Source organism: Chamaea fasciata, unplaced genomic scaffold (genome assembly GCF_029207755.1).
Source record: "Chamaea fasciata isolate MVZ Bird 193981 ecotype frontalis unplaced genomic scaffold, bChaFas1.0.hap1 SCAF_2, whole genome shotgun sequence".
Taxonomy (NCBI): Eukaryota; Metazoa; Chordata; class Aves; order Passeriformes; family Sylviidae; genus Chamaea; species Chamaea fasciata.
The window spans coordinates 90492207-90512380 of NW_027094087.1; the positions used below are offsets into that span (position 1 = coordinate 90492207).

Here is a 20174-nt window from a genome sequence, read left to right on the forward strand (position 1 = left end):
TCATTCTTAATGTGTTTATGCTCTTCCATGTACCCTCATCTTGCCCCAGGTATTTTCTACCCTTCTTCTTAGTGTCCCACCCACCATTCCCCTGGTCTTTGCTAAGGCACACTGCTTTGTATGTATCCTCAGAGTAAGGCTCATTAACCACACTCATTTTCATACCTCTCAGGCTCCCCTAAGACTCTCTAATGCTTTCATGCTCCCCATCCTATTCACCACATAGTTAATCCAACCACACTATTAATACCTTCTCTTCACTATCTCCCTGTATCCCATGCAGTTGCATGATCATTAAAATGCTATCACTGTATGTTACTGGGAACCAGAGGCCAGATGCTGAAGAAATTCAGATATGATCTTAGTAGAAGAAAGAAGAGGCAGCTAAATATCCAAGGAGTTAAGAGGTAGTTACTCATTTGCAAGAGACACACTAAATACAAATCCTTTCTCTAAATTAAATGGCATCTTAATGACCAAGCAATAGGTAGCCCTCCTCCTCGAGTCCCTCAAAATATTGTGAATACAAAGTAGAATGACTCCAGCAGTAGTTTTTAAAAAAAAATCAGTTTCAAGTACTGAAAAGTACAGAGCTTTTAATAGCAAAAACCTCCTATACTTTAAATTGGCTATGCACAAGAATTATACTAATTCCTACAAAGCTTCTTACCAACATGAAGGAGTAGGCAATCAGACACCTACAGTACACCACTTTACTAAGTAAGGAGGCAAAACAATGAGCTCAGACACAGAACCCTTGGATGTCCACATCACTTCAATATTGAGTTCCACTCCCTGTCTCTAGTTTTGACTGCTACAGCTAGCTTCCAAGACAAGCAGGAGGTAGGTGGGTAGTCACCGACTGCACAGACATGACCTATTCTGTGACATTTTGACTCAGAAAAGCAACATCAGCTCCTTGAACCAACCCTTGGACTGCTTTTGACTGACACTACTGAGATAAAACCAGTGGTAATCTGGAGTCTGATATTCTCCTTGTATTCTTCTTTAAGAAGATTTTAGCAGACATTCATTGATAGAAGAGCTGAGCACTCTCCAGTTAGCAATTATTATGTGTGTAAAATAGAGTTCTGCATTGAATAAAGGCTAAATTTAATTCTGTGACAAAAAGGTGAAATATTAGCAACTTTATTTTTCTGAAACAACTTTTGCAATGCAATTAATATTAGGGTTCATACCAAATAATTCCTCCCCAGAGCAGAGAAAAGACAATGTAGAATACCAGTGATCCCCAGATCATGAAGTGATTTATCCACGTCCAATAGTGTGTATCTAGTGCAAGCTGGGAAAAAAAGATATTATATGATATTATTACTATCTAGATGCAACAAGAATTGCAGGAGATAAAATAGAATTATACTTTTTGAAAATAGGGAAGAATTCTACATAGAATTAGTTAAAAATATCTTTGAAGTCTGAGCACAGTTAAGAAGGCACAGATAGCAAACTCTTTACTTAAAGTAATAAAACAATGCATGGTGATAGAAAGAAATCAATATAAGAAAGCAACAATTAAAAAACAAGTTTTAAGAAGGTTTCAGTGGATAAAATACAGCATACCTTACCTTAAATGTAACCGTGAATACAAGCACAGTGAACACCACTGTTCCAAAGGTCCAAGTTCCAAACATCTATAAAAAATGGTCCAAAGCAGTTATAGGCAATATTGTCCGCTGTGCTGTGAATTGTTCAGAGTAAACAACTTAAAGCTTAGTATTTATTTGTATCATGAACTGATACTTGAGCAAAAACTGAACTCCTACATGATCTATCCAGTGCAAAGTGTTCTGGTTTCTTGCTCTGTGTGTACACACCTCAGATTTCAGACAGCCAGAAAAAGACCATAACCAATGCTCTGAACCTGAAGTTCACACAGAGTATATTTCCTAGTAAGAATCAAGGGTAGCACAATTAACAAATCACTGAGATTGAAAAACAAACTGCAGTCATTTCATCAATCTTCTTGGATGTCATCTTTTTTCTGACTTCCTTTCTCTGTTGGATGTCCTTAGCATCCAACAATTTCTTAGAGGTTCAACAGTATGTTATACAGATAAGCATAAGAATGTTATAACCATACAAGTACAAAAATGTCCACATATGTTTTAAGATAAACCACTTTTAACTTGTGTTCGTTTTCTCCCCGCTTGCATAATGACATAAAAACACTTCAGCTTTTCAAGTGGGCAGAAATGACCATTAATGCTGATGCAGGGAAGAACTAGTGGTGAATACTGTCACAGAGGATAGCTTGGACTTCAACAGCTACCAGATGACCAGGTTCAGGATCCAGAGAAATACTGGGAAAGTAAGCAATAGTCAGGACACTGTATTTTAGACGAGACTGTGTTTGATTCAGGGTATTGCACCCATGAAAGTGTCCAAGAGATCTGAATTACTTTGAAAGATAACTGTTGAGATCTCATGAACTCCCTTCTGCAGTTACAACTTCAAGAATGAGACAACTTCCATGCAGGCACGGAATTTCAGCAGAAGATGCAGCTGGCAAAGTAGGAAGTTACTGCATGGACAAAAAGGCAAAATGGGAACATTCAAGAGATGACAGTGTGGGCAGGCAGCATACAGCATAAAAGCAGAGGAACAAATCTCAGACAAAACTCAGCTCTAACTAGGATTGTTGAGGGGGACAAAAAGGGTATTTACAGATATTCTTGCTTCAAAGGAAGAATGCCAGTCCACTGATGGAGTGGTAAGACAACCTAGTGGAAGGCTTCAAAGAAAATGCTGATTACTCAATACTCTGGATGTTAGTAGTCTTTGCAAGCAAAACCTGCTCCTTGCATTTAGCAGTAAAGCTTGGGAAGGAAAGGAGCAGGCAACAGTTTGGGACCAACAGGTTGAGTTGCTCTTAAGGAGGAAAAGCAGTGGATGTAACATATTTTGAATTTAGCAAGGCATTTGACACTTGGACAATAAGGAAGCAGGGGCTGGCTAAACAGACTATTAGTACAGTTGAAAACCGGTTGAACCACAGGATTCCAAAGTCCCTGATGGATGGTTGGCTTCTGTTAATCAGTAAACCACACTATGAACAGCAAACTGGGCTGGAAATTGTGGAATATCCCTGACAGTAGCTGGATGATGACAGGATATCATGAACAAACTACCAGGTGGTATAAAAATAGAGAATAGCTGAAATAATGAATGACAGAGTTTCAATCTAGAGGGACCTCTGCTGATTTGAGATGCAGGCTAAAGGATACTTTATGGAATTAAATAAGGAGAAGTGCAAAGATTTACACCTACAATGGAGTAGCAATCCAGCAACTGACTGGCAATGCAATGGCCCTGCTGAAAAGGAAGTTACAGTGGGGTTATGTGGACTCCAGGCTGAATACAAGTCTGTATTGTGTCCTCTCTATGCAGAAGGTAAACAGCACAGCAGCTGGGAGGAACATGGCCACTGAAGAAAGGGTTTTATTCCCATCTACTCAGCTACAGTGAGGTTGAACCTGGAACACCATGCTCGATTTTGGGCCTCTCAGTTCATGTGTGATGTGTGAAAAATAGGAAATGAACAGCGGCAGGCAACCAAGGTGCTCAGCAGCCTATAGCTCTTCTGCAAAGAGGGGTGCAGTGCTTAGTCTGGTGAAGGGAAGGCTGAGGAACAATCTAGCAGCTGCCCACAAATATCTGAAGAACTACAAAGATGAAGAACTGGATCAAATCCCTCTTCAACAACAAGAAATACTCTGCTTAGGTATTGTGAGAAGTTTTTCCACCGTGAAGACAGAAAAACACTGGAATAGGTTGCCCTGGAAGGTTATGGAATCTGGATCTTCAGAGACACTGAAAACATGAAAAAGACTAGACAAAGCCTTCAGCAAATTGATTTTAATTAGCTCTGCACAGAGCAGTGAGTTGAACTGGATCATGTCCAATCTACCATTTTCTGTATGAGCTCACCCAATATTACGTGACAGGGTATCCATGTGGGAAGTTGATCACACAAATAAGCTGTTGTGTGAAAAATTGTGAATGAAGACCACAGCCAGCCACATGACACAAATCAGTAGGAAGCTAGGCTAAGATAATGCAATCAACTGTGAAAGGACAGAAAAATTAAAATAAACAGATTACTGGCCAAAAGATTCATTATTCTAAGTAATCATTTCACACTTCTAAAACTACTTACTGTGTGACCAAGTCTACTGAACACTAACTAGATAAAATTCAGAAAACCTTCAGCATTTTCATCTTTTACTTTGATGTGTAATAGGCTCATGCCATCATTCTATTTTCTGTGCCCTATAAAAACTTGTGTAGTTAACACCAGACAGGAATCTGGATCAGAAACTACCAATCATGCTGTTCACCAGCTTGCTTCTTGCAGTTAAATTTTACAATTTTCTGGTGTCATAAGCTCTCAGAGACCCTACTGTGAGTCTAAGTTTCTGCATACTGAACCGATTTGTCCATATTTGCAATAAAAGCTGCTAGATGAAATAAAGATTTTGAAACAACCTTTCCCTGTCTTTTAGGCTAGATAGAAAACACTGGTCTGCAACCAAACCCCTTATCCACCCATCTTATTGACTCAGAAAGTGAAGTCCCAGCACAGGGACAAGATCCATAAAGCTGCTACTTTAGCACAGAGAAAGGTAAGTGAAGCAATATGGGAAGGTGTAAATTACAAAAATTCACACTGTCTTTTTAGCATTGAATGTCTCAAGATACTACTCATGTCTTCAGGCAATGAATCATTCTTTCCTAAGTCTGTAAACATCTAGTTTATTAACAAGTATTTTCCTATGTTCTGCTCCCAGCCTATCCAAGAATTCCCTTCCTCCTCCTGTGACTCCATTTGTTGATTTTCCATGTTCCATTCAGCATTCTGCTCACCTATCTTCCTTCCTGTTGTTTTGCGCTTCTCATTCTGTTATTTCTTTTTACTTGGTCTCTGTCAACCAAGCTTAATTGCATTTAATGTACTCTGTATCAAATGTCAAAATAAAGAAAATCACCCAGGAAATACATTTATTATATGGGTGAAGTAAGATGACATTTGCAATCTGCAATGACTTCTACAGTGCCTCCCTTTCTTCTTACCTTTCTTCTGTAGCTGGTTTCTAACTAGATGGTTTTTGCAACACCAGCCTTGATGTCCTATCCATAGTGGAACATCATACACACAAAGCAGTATTGCAAATTAATAACAATTGATAGGAGACAAATCTTTGGCATCTTAGTTTTGCTTACTAGAAAATGACCAGTGGAAGCATTTATGAAGTAGATCTCAGTAATCTGAAGTATACTTTTCCATCATCCTAGTACTATCTCACTACAGGAAGCAAATAGTTTCAAACTAATTTCAAAACACTGAGAAACATTTGGGGAGAAATTGTGTGTGGAGGCAAGCTTAATGGTACGTTCATTTTAGTCTGACAGGCATCATTGTATGGAAAAGATATTGACTTTGTTCATTTTTTACTGGTTTTGTGCTAATAGTGATTAGTTCATTTGTGGGGAAAAAGATTCAAATTTTTTGCTTCAGTACCTATTTTAACAATCTGGAACCTGACTTGTATCAGTACATATCACTTATGGCATTAGTGTTACTGTCAACTCTTTTATGTTCTTTACTGCTTTCTACCTTTTCCCTGTTCAGTGATAACATATTTGTTGCAGTAGCAAACCTTTCAAACCTTAAAATTCTTCACTGACTTTTTCCAGATGAAAGCATAATTTTAAAACTGGGAAATAACTACCAACACCTATTAGCATTCACGTGTGTATAAACTCACATAAGAGTCTCTGACTACTCCTGAACACTTGAAATTTTCAAGCCTTTAAATCTAAAATTGCAGCTCAGTATCTCTCAAGTCTTATACATAAACACAGGCATGCATCCTCAATAAAGACAAATTTTCAAACGCAGACACTCAAGACTCAGAATGTCTCCTTAAGCAACACATTATCTTCAAGTGTTAACATGGGTATCTAGCTGTAGACTTCAACATTTGAAATTTGAGAATTAGGTATTAATCTGGCTTTAGAGCCTTAGAATTAGATTGAATGTGTGCAATGGAAGACAACTAGAATTTCAGAAAGGAATTGAGTCAGAATATTTGCAACACAAACTGTTTACAAGATTAGTACAGGTATGATAAATCTAATTTTCAGCACCATAAGTATATGGTGATGAACAGTTTTGGACATCTAACAGAGAGCATAATGGTACCAAAAAAAGCTGTAGAGTAGTGTACAGTTCTGTCTAGCGGGAGTTCATTCTGTCCTTAGATAAAATGCTTTTTAACAAGTGTTCTCTCCCACACCAGAAGTTCATTTCCCTGACAGATGTCAAAGGTGGTTTTTAATGATATCTGAACACTGCATTTCTAGCAAATGTGTATGTTGCATGCAGGCAACAAAATTGTGTAGAGTTTATTTTCTGTCTCACTCTGAGGATGTTTTCTAAGCCCATTAAAGCACATTATAGCATAAACTGTAAAAAAAATTCTATAGCAGAGAATCAGCAACAAAATGTAGGTTACAGAAAAACATACAACAGAATAACAAAATGCAAGGAAGCAAAAAGCTTTTTTAAAGTTCATGGTTCTTTACCACACCTCATATTCCTCAATATCCTTTGTATAAAGTTCCTTTTAAGTGCTTATAGAGTAGCTATAAAGAACATTTCTAACTATAGGCTTAAATGATATTTTACTGCTCTTTAACAGTTTAATTTAAGAACAGTGAAAGATGAAATGGATATCATGACAAATCCACAATAGTCTTACCATGTGAGTGCTGGTTGTCATTAGCTGAGGATAGGAAGAGAAGCAAGTAGCAAAAAGAAAAAAAGCACACAAATAAAACAGACCAAAATATCAATGGATAAAATAAATAAAATGCAAAAGTTTATAAAATTTGCATTCACGTGACTGCAAAGCAAGTAGAGATAGATTATTTTAAGCTGCTATATGTCAAAAATAATTAAACTATTAAAAAGCTTGTTATATTTAAGATCTTTTATGATCATTCATAACTACTCTACCTAGAGTCTTTTGATATGTCAAACAGATATTCATTAGATGAATGTTAAGGATGAAACTGAAAAGTTACTGTATAAATTCAGAAATAATTTATGCTATATATTTTTCCTAGTTAGTATTCAATTCTATGGTTCTGTTTACTAATGCACAATATGTTTCATTGCATAGTTCAGATTTTGTTAAACAGATAACCCATCTATCTCACTGTAACTCATAAAAAGTTATCATCTTGCATGAAATATTGAAGAAAAAAATTACAACTATGTTCATTTCGCAATTGGCATTAAAAAAAATTACCATTGACTGATGAAATCCAACACTAACCTGTCCATTGCTGGTCACAACTGTGTTGTCTAACAATAAATAGGCACCAAAGAAAAATACCACAGCATCAAACACTCCTAGGAATGTCCAATAAATAAATGCACGCCAGCGCAGCAAAGCATTCTTGGCAACATCTCTGTGTGAAACAAGAAACGTGTTCATTATCAGCAAGTTTGAAAATTCCAGATAAATGAGATAATTCATATTGTTTCTTGAAAACCACCGCATTTCCACATTACAACTGCCTACCACTTTAAATCTAACTCCTTCCTCAAAACACCCTCTTTATTTATTTTTATTTAATTCTTACTAAACCCTTTTTACTGCTCTCTTTAATTCTGCTTATTTCAACAATGGCAAACTCCCTGTGCTGTACCCATTTACTTTTCAATCTTTTAACAACAGGTATCTCTTTTCCAGTGCTTGCTGTGCGTGTCATGATCCACTGCAGATATTAAATGGAAACACTAGGGGTCTCTGGAGATTTTGCTTTATTTCCCTTAGGATACAGACTACTGTAACAAAATAAAACATTAATTTTATTTTGGAATGTGAAACAAGACTTGAAGCTTCAGGTCAAATAGAGTTTCTTGAATGTTTTTCCACAAAAACATACAGGGATTTGTCAACAACAGAACTCTTCACTAGCACGCATTTTCTTACTACAAAAACTTTTAAGTGTTACAACTTCAGTTCTTGTCCACAGAAGAGGTATGTATCAACTTGGCAAAGAGTACAGAACGTATCAGAGTATTTCAGGACACAGTTAAATGAAAACTACGTTACAGAAAAATTTACTACCAACCAGTACTTCCACCATGTGAACTTAAAAGACTGTCTGATGACCACATAAAGTCATTTCTCCCCAGCGATTAACAATATAGAGTGCAAACCTGTATGTGGCGAACAATAACCTCATCTGGCCCAGAACAACCACTATTGCCCAAAACAGCTTAGCAATAGGTTCTGTTAGGTATCAAAACCCACAAGTTCCTGACAAATGACTAGCTTTCATAAACCAAAAAAGGCTTCTAAATTACCATTTCAAAATTAAAAACATTCAAAACATCACAGAGAAAATAAAAACATTACTGTTGGAACTCAACAGTAATCTCTCATATTCCTCTTCAATTTCATTGGTAAAAACATATCACTACACCGATTAATATTACTTCTTTCAAAGCATGTTTTTCCTTAGATTATCCAACTATTACCCCTCCCTGAAATGTAATGGCTTTGCAGCTACACGTATCTAAACTGGGCACTGTTCCTAATTTAGATGGCCAAATGCAGCTAATTGGCAAGAACTGTATTTCAAGTGGCTAAGAACCTAAACAAGTCAATTCCAATGCCTAGAAGTGAGTCAACAATATGCAGAGGACAATGCTGGACAGGACACAGAATATATCCTCTGATACACTCTAACACTCAGTCGTCTTTTCTTTCAGAATAAACATGTATATAGAAAAAACCAGTATGTTTTCTTCTTTTAGGATGCTTCTATTCCCCATGTTTCCTCCCCATGGTTGGAGGAAATAAAGAGTACTAAAATAAATCTCCTAATTTGATTTTGTTAAACAGTGATTTCTATTTTGCTCTCACTCCCTTTGCAGCAAATGCATGGTGTGGTTGGCATGCAAAAATACATGTTTAGCTATTGTAATTTGTAGGCCATGCACATGGTCTTCAACACTTCTGTTGCTATGTATCTGATTTTCTACGGTATCCTTGTGGTACAGAAATCCTGAGGATTTCCACTGTAACAGACACAGATCCCATAACTGAACAGTCAAACTTTGGGGTACACTGTTATAATTTTACCTGTACAAAGAAGGCTCTCTCTTGAGTGTGTCTGGACTGACATGTTGTTCCATCAGACTGTACAAGAGGATAGGAAGGGAGGTGAAGCTGATATTGTACAGTGTTAGATACGCAGTATCATATAAAGTCTGTAGATGGAAAAGAATTAGATCAATTACTTTTAATTTAAAATTAAATCTTACTTTAAAATTAAATCCTCTGCATGAGACTTGATTTAAAAAAAATGTGTGAACTTCTGCAGGAAACCAAAGTTATATTCCTACAGAATGGAGGCAAATATCCCTGAACAGATACAGGTAAATACTCCTAACTGATATAGGACACAACTCTCCACTTGTATCTCATTTACCTGGAGGAAAAAGATCAGCTAAAAAATCCATTTCATGGACCAGTCTGGTCCACATACTGGCTCCTCCTATTATTTCAGCTGTAATACCAACTCCTAAGTACCCAAACCAAACAGCAAATTCCTGTAGAGGCAGAAATTCTTCTCTGACACAACATCCATGTATCTCCTTCCCCTTTAATCTCCTCAATGTCTATTGAGATACTTGGAAATACTATTGAGAAACTTGGAGATATTCAGAACTCCAGAAGTTTTTCAGCTCTGCATGACTGCAATGAGCTTCACAAAGAAACATCCCAATGTGTCTTTAATTCTTCTCACTGAGATGTTTTCTCATGTATGTATCATCAAGTGTACCCTCAAGTCCTACCCTGTCACTCCACAAAAAGAGCTATTTATGTCCCAAAACCTATTTGGTGATCATTTATTCTGGAAAAAATTGCTATCAAAATCCCCTTTTCGATTCAAAACTATGTTTTATCACTTAAAAGGATAAAAATTCAGCTAAATTTTCATAACCCATGCTTTCATATCTAAGTGCTAATAATGCTTTATAAAAACCTACAAATTTTCAGTCATTGTTTGAAATGGAAATCAAAACAGAAAAAATAGTTTTGCCATTTTAACTCCTTCTGGGGCTTTCTTTCAATGAATTCAAAGCAATAGTACTATTTTTCCCCAATTAAATCCAATTCTCCCTCAATTTCATATGGAAAATATAAACCCTTTTTGTCTAACTTCAGTCACTCATTCCTTTGTTTTTTTGCTCTCTCATTCAGAAGAAAGAAGACATAGATACTTTCTACACAATTAGATAAGAAGGGAGAGGAGAAAATAAACAAAAATTTAGGAAAGCAAATACTGGATCATCTCCCGAATGACGGCACTTTTCTGGCGAGCAACAGTTCATTTTTCCTCTATTTTTAAGTTTTTGTATTTTCTTTTCAACTAATTAAATGCTGCTATTCACTTGAAATTTGTAATTCATACCTGTTCATGCTAGAGAAGACTAATTCATTCTCTCATTTTCACTCCGGATTCTAAAAATGAACAACTGACTCCATTACTCATCTTTCAGGATTTCCTCTATTCATGTCCAGTAGGCTTAAATCTAACTGACTGTACATTTCACACAGACATTTCACTTTGCACTGCAATTTCCAAATATTGTATTTCTGTATTCCTTGACTTTAACATTCCTTTTATGATAATTCATAAAACTGACTTCTGTAACTTAAATGCAGTTGCCACTGAATACCATATGAATCAAATGTGATGCTCTTCTTTGTGTAAATTAACGCTAAATTCTCAGGAAGATCCTTTTTTTTTTGTTAAAAAAAGCAAAAGAGAACATGACATTGATGGAAAAAGATCAACTAACCTGTTGTGAAAACCCACAGAAGAACTGATATAAAAACTGAGGAAAAATGAAGCAGACATTCTGAAAAACAAAATTACTGTTGTCAAGCAATATAGAAGAACTAATTTATATACAATGTTATAGATACAAATATCATAGTTTTATAACACTAACAATACTGAGCATTGCAGGAACAATAGAAAAAACTACATATATGAAACCCTAACAGTCACATCTTGCAGTAATACTGTTAGAAAAAAACACTTAAAATATTTTCAAAACCATCTTGTATACCTACACTATCCTAATGAATTTAGCACAACTTAATTTGCAGTAATGTCTAAGTTTTCAAATACTATTTCCAGTGTGAATTAGAGGTTCACTATAGAGACAACCTGGAAGGTACTGAAAATAAAAAGACCAGTCCGAGACAGTATTCGTAGGATATGAAAAAATAAGATAAAAAGTTTGGCTTTAAATCTAACATCTATTACAGAATCTGTCTATATAAAAGCTCTTTCTCTTCATGTCCAGAATAAAAACAATAATCCCATTTCAGCACTGCATCTGGTACTCAAGAAAATCTCTTCATGCAATTGTTGCTAGTTTGTACCATTAGCTTCAAAAACTGTACATAGTTAGATATTACCATTTAAGTTTTTGAGGTTTATGTAATTAGAATAAGCATTCTCCTACCTTATAAAAGAAGTATTGCACAAGTTCAGATATCCTAATGTAATAAAAATGCCCATGAACAAGCAACATTTTTTTCAAATGTTTAAATTTAGGTATTGCATAGTCACTGTTTCTTGCTGCTTGACGACCTTCTTTGCCAATGATTCCTTTAGAAAGCAAAAAAGAGGTGAAGGTATTTAATAACTAAAGAACTACTAAAAAGATATCATTAATTGCAAAATTATATAATAATACTATGGTACTGATCTAATGGGAGATCACGACTGCATCTCATACAATTCCTAGGATAAACGCACTAACAGTTGTCTATAACGCATATAGCCTGATTCTTTAAGACTGCCTGTTTTAGAAAAATGTAAGTTTTTTTTCATTTCACTTGAAATAATATACTAAGGAGCAGGCTTACCTATACCAACATGCGCCTCTAGAATCATACTGACATCATTTGCTCCATCACCAATTGCTAATGTGATAGGATGTTCTTTTGATAACTTAATCAACTTTACAATCTGGAAAAAAAATAGTGTTAGAAACTCTCCTCTGTAATGCTTTGCTTACTTTCCGTAAGTGTAACATGAAATAAAAATTACCAAGACAGTTTTATAGGAAATTCTCCGAAGGAACACAAAACCAGCATTACTCAATCCAACAGCTATGCATGAATATCACAGTTTCTTCATATTACATAGTATTTGTTCCAAACATTTTTTAAACACTTCTGAAGTACTTTGAGAGAGATGGGACAGAAGGAAGGAAGAGCCGAATAATGGAAGATGTTGTCGAGATTGCTTAATGCTGCGTCAGTGCATCAATAAATTAAGAGTGTTCCAGAGACAGAGTGCACAACTTCAAAGAAATCCTGAAATGAAAGACTAAAAACTTGTACTTTCTCATGGGTGTTGAACTTTTTCTTACATTTAAGAAAATATATTGGACTCTGTATACACATAAAAACTACTGACGTATAAAATGTCAAAAAAATTGACTTCAAATCTCTCCATTACAAATAATCACCTCTGTAAATTTGGTACCAAGTCAGCTGCAACTAAAAACTTCTACAAACTTCCAGATAGTTACAGTGCTGGCTAAACACATTTGTTAATGTGAATAGGGGTTACATATGCTGTACCTGTGCACTGAGAAAATGACATGAAAACCTGAAAGAAAAAAGAAATGTGTACTCCAGTACTTCTTTCCTTTCAAAGTTCTTCAGCTAACTTGAGAGGTTTCAGTAATGGAAGGATAACTTTTTACTTGATACAAATGACAAACGCAACAGTGTAGGTATACTTAAACATGATCATACACACATTTTTTGCCTGCATTCTTCGTGGCTTTCCACTTACGTTAAAAACAGAGAAAAAATATCATTCTGCAGTAATAAGTAACACAGGTTCTTGTAGTGTCAAAAGAGTACAAAGCTTCTTAGGTTAAAAGAAGAGCAGTTAGTTCATTTATTAAATAGGTTCTTATTAGCATATACCAATCATAAAATTTGAACAGTATGTACCTAAATCAAATTCAGGTGCACAGCTGGGTGCTGTTTTAGCATATCATTATCTAAATTGCTTGCCAGCAGAAATTCTCTCCTCTCTTTTTTTTTTTTTCTGTTACTTTTTCCATTTTGGAAGATACAAAAATTTATGGTAGTGTCTTAAGTTACCATAGTAAATCACACAGAGTATTAACCTTTAATATTAACACATGTGCATAGCTAACAAGCAATTATGAAATTAAATACAAACCTGTGCTTTTTGCAGAGGTGCCATTCGACAGCATAACACTGCACTGCAGTTTCTGCAAATATTAAGAAAGATCTCTCTGTAGTTACCAGAGCTCCCATCCTGTCTTGGTTTCATTATTAATGATAATGCTGCTCCATCAATAATTAAACCATAATCTTGCGTATCAGTTGAAAGTCTGTTTGGGGATAAAATATAAACTAAGTGTCACTGTAAAATTCTCAGACATTTAAAATCTGGCAATAAGAATTATGTGAAAATTAATTAACAAAAAATAATGAGTATAGAATACCACAAATTTAATACACTTCTAAAAGAAATTCCTTGTAGACTGATATTTACAACCTTTTAAAATTCTGGATTATGTTGAAAATATTCAGTGCTTCACCGGTTTGAATACATATATCTGATACCTCAGTGACTTCACCAGTGAGTATAAGTGTATAATTAATAACTTTTCAGTTCGGTTTGAAAAGGTTCCAAGAACTGCAGTGAGGTAAGCCAAGCTGCAGGACTAAAGTTAATTTTGTGGCACATTCCATAACACTCAGGAAAAATAAGTTAAAGGGAAAGGCCTTTGGTACTCTGATGAGGAAATTTTTTTTTTCCAAATGTCTACATTGACAAAAGTAAATTGTGCCTTAAAGGAAATGCCTAAAAAAAACCTGGCCCAGATGGATAAGGCCACAGTTGACATCTGGAGTATGGATATTTTGCCTTTAGAGTAGTGACTAAGTAAAATACAGGTTTACTTTTATTTATAATACTAAAATAAAATAATTATTTATGTTTCCTATAATATTACAATATATTCTCATCCATAAGAATCTATTAGCAGTATGCCTGTAGTAATTTGAGCATTACTAGAAGTGTAACCACAGAAAGTCACAGTCACAGGAAGTAGTTTATTCACCACTTTTTCATAAACTGAACAATGGGGGAGGTAAGATGGTCTGGACTGCAAGAACCATTTTCTGCAGCATCCAAACAAGTTATTTCAGAGCACCCTTGCATCTGCCTGCATTACACAGCAGCCTCAGGCTTCAGGTCAACAGTGAATGTTGTATAAATGTACACACTGAGGTATTTTTATTCTCTTTTCAGTGTTCCAAGGTTATGCACTACTGTGCATGGGGTTTCAACAAACATGGTTTCACCAAGATCAGTGTTGAGAAAAACACCGTATTTCTTAATATGTATTTTAGGTATCTCCATCTTTTTTTCTAGAACACAAGCTATTTTTCGCAAATACGATAAAATTCTGTAAACTCCATTTAATAACGGTTCCCAGATATTTTCACCACCTTGCTACTGTTGGCACAAATAGGATAAGGCCATTGGTGTACAGTGATATCAAAAGAAAATGTATCATTATGAAGTTCAAGCAATGTACTGCATGTTTGGTGCATTAGAGTGAAATACTTTTAGCCGGAATTTGAACATACAGGCAGAATTCTGCTGTTACTATCTTAGTGCTATTCTCCAGCTTTGGAGATAAAGGCAAAAACAAAAATCCCAAGAGTTTTAACAGGTAGGAAATTGGCATTGCACAAAAAAGTTAAACACGTTTGATCACACTTTGTAAAGCCTGTGGGACTTACACAAAATGGTACAGAAGACATGAAGAAAAATGATTTATTTAATTGAATATACAAATGTTATTGATTAGACTAGTGGGGTATGAAGTGTAAGGAGAGCTAAGAAAAACTATCTGGTCCAGAGATTTAAGCTGTAAGGCTAAGAGTTATGGAAAATCTCTGCTAAAATAGTGGAAAAATTATTACAGTGTCAGTTGTGATTTTTCTTTTAATATAGTCAAAGCAGTACCAGAAATGAGATAAAGAACATGACTGAAAACCTAAATTTATCTAAACAAGCTTATACATAATCACCATACAATAATTCACACATCAGCAACAAAAACTGAAACACACTGCTGTTCTTAAGGTAATCGGTCATAATTTCATTGTTTGCAAAATGCCCAGAAGTCTATTTCTGGCCTGAAAATCCAACTTTTTCCTTACCCTGAGAAGGTATCCCTGGTTAAGCTGCCATTTTGTCTTATGACAGTTTTGTTTAGGTCAAAAAGCACATCGTGTAAACTCTGCTCCTCAATTTTCTTTGTGGTTAGCTCAAGTATTTGTGTATTTCTTCGGAAGAGTTTGCAAGCGTAGCAAGTAGCTGCAGCAGTCTCCATTTTGTCTCCTGTCAGTACCCAAACTTTAATTCCTGCTTTCTGGAGTGCTTCAATAGTGTCAGCAGCTTTTTCTTGTAGTCTGTAAAGTCAATTGACAACATAAATTGATGGATTGCTTGGAAATGAAAAAGGTCTTTACTGAAAGATTTTCCTAAACAAATAAAAATTTCAACAGAACTTAACAGATCTGAGAGTTTTCCCCAAAAACTGACTCCAAAAATGTGTAGGGAACTAGTATTCGCTTTTGAATCTCTTTGAGACCTAAAGATTCTTCCTTCATTTCCTAAATACCCATTTTTTAGTCCTTTCCTCCAAAACCTTTTCCTATAACTGGATCAATAAATTATTACATGCATGTCAATGGTTCAAATACACTGATTTTTGTACACTTAACTATCATCACTTGCTTTCTAGGCTATAAAGTTCCCATGTGTAACTTTAGTAAGCTAAGGGTGTGGAATTGATTCAAATAAGGGGTTTCCCAAATAAATCTCTAATGCAGAAAAAGTTCAATTACTTTGTCACCATCACTGAACATAAGAAACTAAGAAATGTACTAACTAACCGATCTTCAACAGCTGTAGCACCAAGTAATATAAAATCTCTTTCTATCTTCTCATACACTTCTGCCAATTTCTTTTCCCGGTCCTGAAGGGCCAACTTTGCACTCTGAAGCAGCTTCTGTACCTTGCTATATTCTTCTGCTGTGAGCTTTTTATATGCAACACACAATGTTCGCAGACCCTCCTAAAGAACGCAATCAAAAGAAACAAAATGCATTTTACAAAACTCTTTTTAGACTCCTTGCTGGTGTTTATGCTGAAGGATTTGAAAAAGGAACGTCATGAAGTGAGTAAATATGGACTGGAACAGTATAGTATAGACTAGGATATGGTTCAGGTTAATTCTGTTCTGCTCTGGACGCAGTTACAACCTGATGGACCAACCTCAATCTCCCAGAAGACAAACAGCTCAGTGATCCAACTGGATATATGAGATGACAAGAGAAGGCAAGGTCAAGGTAAAGACTTCCTTCCCTATGTGTATAATTAGGCAGGATGAGTCAGAATAAATAATAGTAATATAAATAGTAGCTCTGCAGCTACTATATATAAGTGTACATTATATACAAGAGGAATACAGATTTTGATGCTGTGTTGCAGCACATCCACAGAAAGGGACCAAACATCACAAAGAGAACTGAAAGTGAAAATCCAACTGTACCATTTTAGTCAAGTGAAAACTAGAATTTAGCTGTGGGTGTTCAGACTGCATCAAACTTCTGGACTGTGTGATAAGTAAGAAAGGGAGTATATAGATTGCGTAAGGTGGGGAGAAGCCATTATAACACAGTTAAGTTTTGCCACCTGAGTTATCTATTGCTTCTCACAACACCATTTAAATGGCACTTCAGCTTCCTTAACTTTCATCCATCCAGTAGGTCTTTGTATAGTCACCTATTACCAAACCAAGAATGAGAACTACTAAAATACTTCCCTGTCTCTTGATATTGACAAAAGCAGGATCCAGGTATTTTCTTTGAGAGGCTTCTGTGCGTCGGACCCAGTCCTATTTCCAATTATGCAGGATGAAAAAATTTGTGTTGGTCTGGATTTCTTTCTTGACAGACATTGAATGGATATGATATGTAAATACTTTTCAATTCCATTAGCTTCTTTTACTTGTAATTATCAGACAGCTGTCCCATATAATGAAGCTTAGTAAAGCACTTTGAGAGTTTTTTGCTTCAAAACAAAAGCAGGTGACACTGTAGGGGTTTTTTTCCCACATACCTGTAATAATACTTTGTTTTCAGTTTGAGTACTGGATGCCAGCAAATTATATGCTATGTAAGACTGGCAATTGTCCTACATTGCAATGAGTTCTGTGTATTTTTGGACACAACAAAATTCAAATACTACTTTTAGGTAAAACCAAGTTCTGAATTACTTTTAAAGGTGATCAGCCAGCTCATCGCTGATTTTCAGCAAGCAAAAATATAAGACATGGATGATCACTGCACTGTTTCCCCAGAGCTTGTAAAGCAATCAACGGCAGCAAATCACATTTGCTAGGGCTGGGGACTGAAACTAGCAATAGTTTTTACAGAGATTTACAGTTTTTCACTTTTCTTCTAGTCAAAAATTGATTCAAACCACAATTGTGAAAATGCCACACTAACAAGCTAACTGATGACCTCTGCTTTAACATTTCAGGAGTTTAACATACAGTTGTGCATATCCAATGCACCACAACTGACATTTGGAAGATGAGATGGAGGACAGATGCAAGTAAGGGAGTTACACGGACTGCTACCCACAAAGCCTGAGTGAACCTTGGCACAGAATAACCTTGGTGCCTGTAAAGACAAACCTGTTAGCAGATAAAGTAGGTGGTCAGAACACTTAATTCCTTTTTGACACTGATATAATGTGAAGAGATCAATAAAATGGAATCTTACCACTGCATTGCGTTCTACTCGGGATCGTACTTGGTCAATTTTACCTTCTTTAACCCTAGGAAATATGGAGGAATCTGCTCCCTTACAAAACAGAAATATATCACCTAAAAGAGACAACATATGGAATTCAAAATGACCAAATATACTTTCTTCAAAAAACATCCAGATTAATAAGCCTTCAAAATGTTTTCATCCAACTTCTTTATATTTGTACTAATGCTAGTACCTGGCCCCTTATTTTATAAAGAAAGGCACAGAGACTGTTTAATGTTTAACTCTGATAAATCTGAAACAAATTCAAGTGAAACAAAAACATCTAACAGAAAGTGACAGCCCTACCTGTTGAAGACTTAACGATTACACTCATTCGCCGTCTCACAGAATCAAAACTGAAAACCTCCAGTAATTCAAACCTGAAACAGATCAAGCATTTAAATTAAACATTACTTTTAACATGGAAGATTATGTTGAGTGCTATGAAATACGGAACTAGTACACAATGAAACAGACAGTTGCAAATAATAAATAAGGAAAGCCCTTAGCTCCTAATTACTTGAACTAGAACTTGTGATGTATGTATAGTCATACTTGATGTATAGTCAATCTAACTTATTTAAGTAGAAGATTTGAAACCTTGCAGAGCACCATACTGATTATAAAGTAATCTTCGATGTATACTACTTAGACATAGCCTTAGAACTTGAAATGCATGCTTACACACAAGTCTTTATTTTATATTTTTTCTAATTTTTACTATTCCTAATCTCCCAGAAGTGTCAACCTAATTCCATAATCTTGCTCAAATATTGACAATTTATTCAAATGAAAAAAACCCTGAACTTCTATTTACTGGTTTTATAACTGCCATGTTTCTATGGTTTGATTTTATCACGTTCCTTTCCTTTCTAAGAGGAAAAATGATCACAAGCCCCTGTTGCACTGTTTTGGTTTCATCAGTTTGTACACTTCTATCATTTACTCTCCTACCTATTTCTGTTAATTTAAGAGAGCCTCTCTTTCCAGCACAAGCATAAGCAATCCAATCATTAATTCCAAATTTTTCAGGATTTGTCTCTGTCCAGATCTGCTTGTTTAATTACATCCTTCAGTCCTAAGTCCTTTTAACACCCTAGAACTCAGACCTGTGCAAAGCTACATGAGGCCCATGTCTACAAACTGAGATGCATTTGGGAGAAAATTCTCAGTGATTATAGTGCTTTCTTCTGAGTCACCTAATGATACTGACACCAGTTCTTATGAGCTGAACCAAAAAAGTCAGAAGTAGCCTTGGGGCAAAATTCTCCATATTATCCTAAAAGGGGGTAAAGTAACAGCAGGGTTCCTATATTTGTGTCCAAGAGTCCTTGTGTAGTTAGCAGAGTACCCAAGCAGGAAGATCCAGATACAAAACAGACTTAACCAGCAAACATCTAAAGAAGTGTAAGGTGAATTTTCAAGGCTATGTGTATATGACAGAACAGCTGTACTATTTCAATGTTCTTGAAAATTTGACTCATACTATGGCCCACAAAATTTATTCTACAGATATTACCCTCCTGTAAATTCCATGGATTATTTGTGAACAGCCAATTGGGTACACAGCATTTTCTGTTAATAATATATTATTTATCATATATAAAACCATCAGGAACTATTAGATTAGGTCATGAATCCCACACCACACCTTCATTGTCATATCAGTATTTTATACTGCCTATAATGTCAAAAAAGTTAAAGTAATTAAAATTACTGAATTTCCCTTATTTTTCTACTAAACTGCAGGGTTCCTGGCTTTTCTGACTTAAAAACTCACATGTAAGGAAACAATGGCTTATTAAACATATCAAAAACTTGTCATCAATCTATTTTGATATATTTTTAACCACTCACTTTTCTATGTTATTTTCCCGATTTAAGATCTCCATATAATTGTCTTTCAGCCTTAGATAGGTGTAACCAAGTCTGTAAAATGAAACAAAAAACAAGAGAATGAATGCACTAAATATATAATTAGCTGGTTTAAGTATGTCGTAACGATTTAAGACTGAGTCCACAACAAACCAACACCAAAACCTCAAACTGTTTTTAGTTGATTTTAGGCTATGAATATTCATTAATTCATCTTAAGAAAGCAATCAGTTGCAGATAACTTGGTGTTTGTTATTATAATTTTTGTTCTGAAAACAATTT

General features: G+C 35.4%; 1 protein-coding gene across 2 annotated transcripts in view; it reads right to left on the minus strand.

The window, feature by feature from the left end:
- The window catches only part of ATP11A (ATPase phospholipid transporting 11A), a 117873-nt gene that overhangs the window by 11214 nt on the left and 86485 nt on the right, over nt 1-20174 (minus strand). For both annotated transcript variants that reach the window (XM_066176748.1, XM_066176749.1), the window contains exons 15-27: nt 19875-19946; nt 18324-18397; nt 17985-18088; nt 16089-16270; nt 15351-15602; nt 13330-13504; nt 11991-12093; nt 11585-11730; nt 10910-10969; nt 9183-9310; nt 7362-7497; nt 1587-1652; nt 1200-1303 (exon numbers count right to left, since the gene is read on the minus strand). In XM_066176748.1, the coding sequence (XP_066032845.1) occupies nt 1200-1303; nt 1587-1652; nt 7362-7497; nt 9183-9310; nt 10910-10969; nt 11585-11730; nt 11991-12093; nt 13330-13504; nt 15351-15602; nt 16089-16270; nt 17985-18088; nt 18324-18397; nt 19875-19946 (1602 nt within the window). The remainder of the gene's footprint in view (nt 1-1199; nt 1304-1586; nt 1653-7361; nt 7498-9182; nt 9311-10909; nt 10970-11584; nt 11731-11990; nt 12094-13329; nt 13505-15350; nt 15603-16088; nt 16271-17984; nt 18089-18323; nt 18398-19874; nt 19947-20174) is intronic.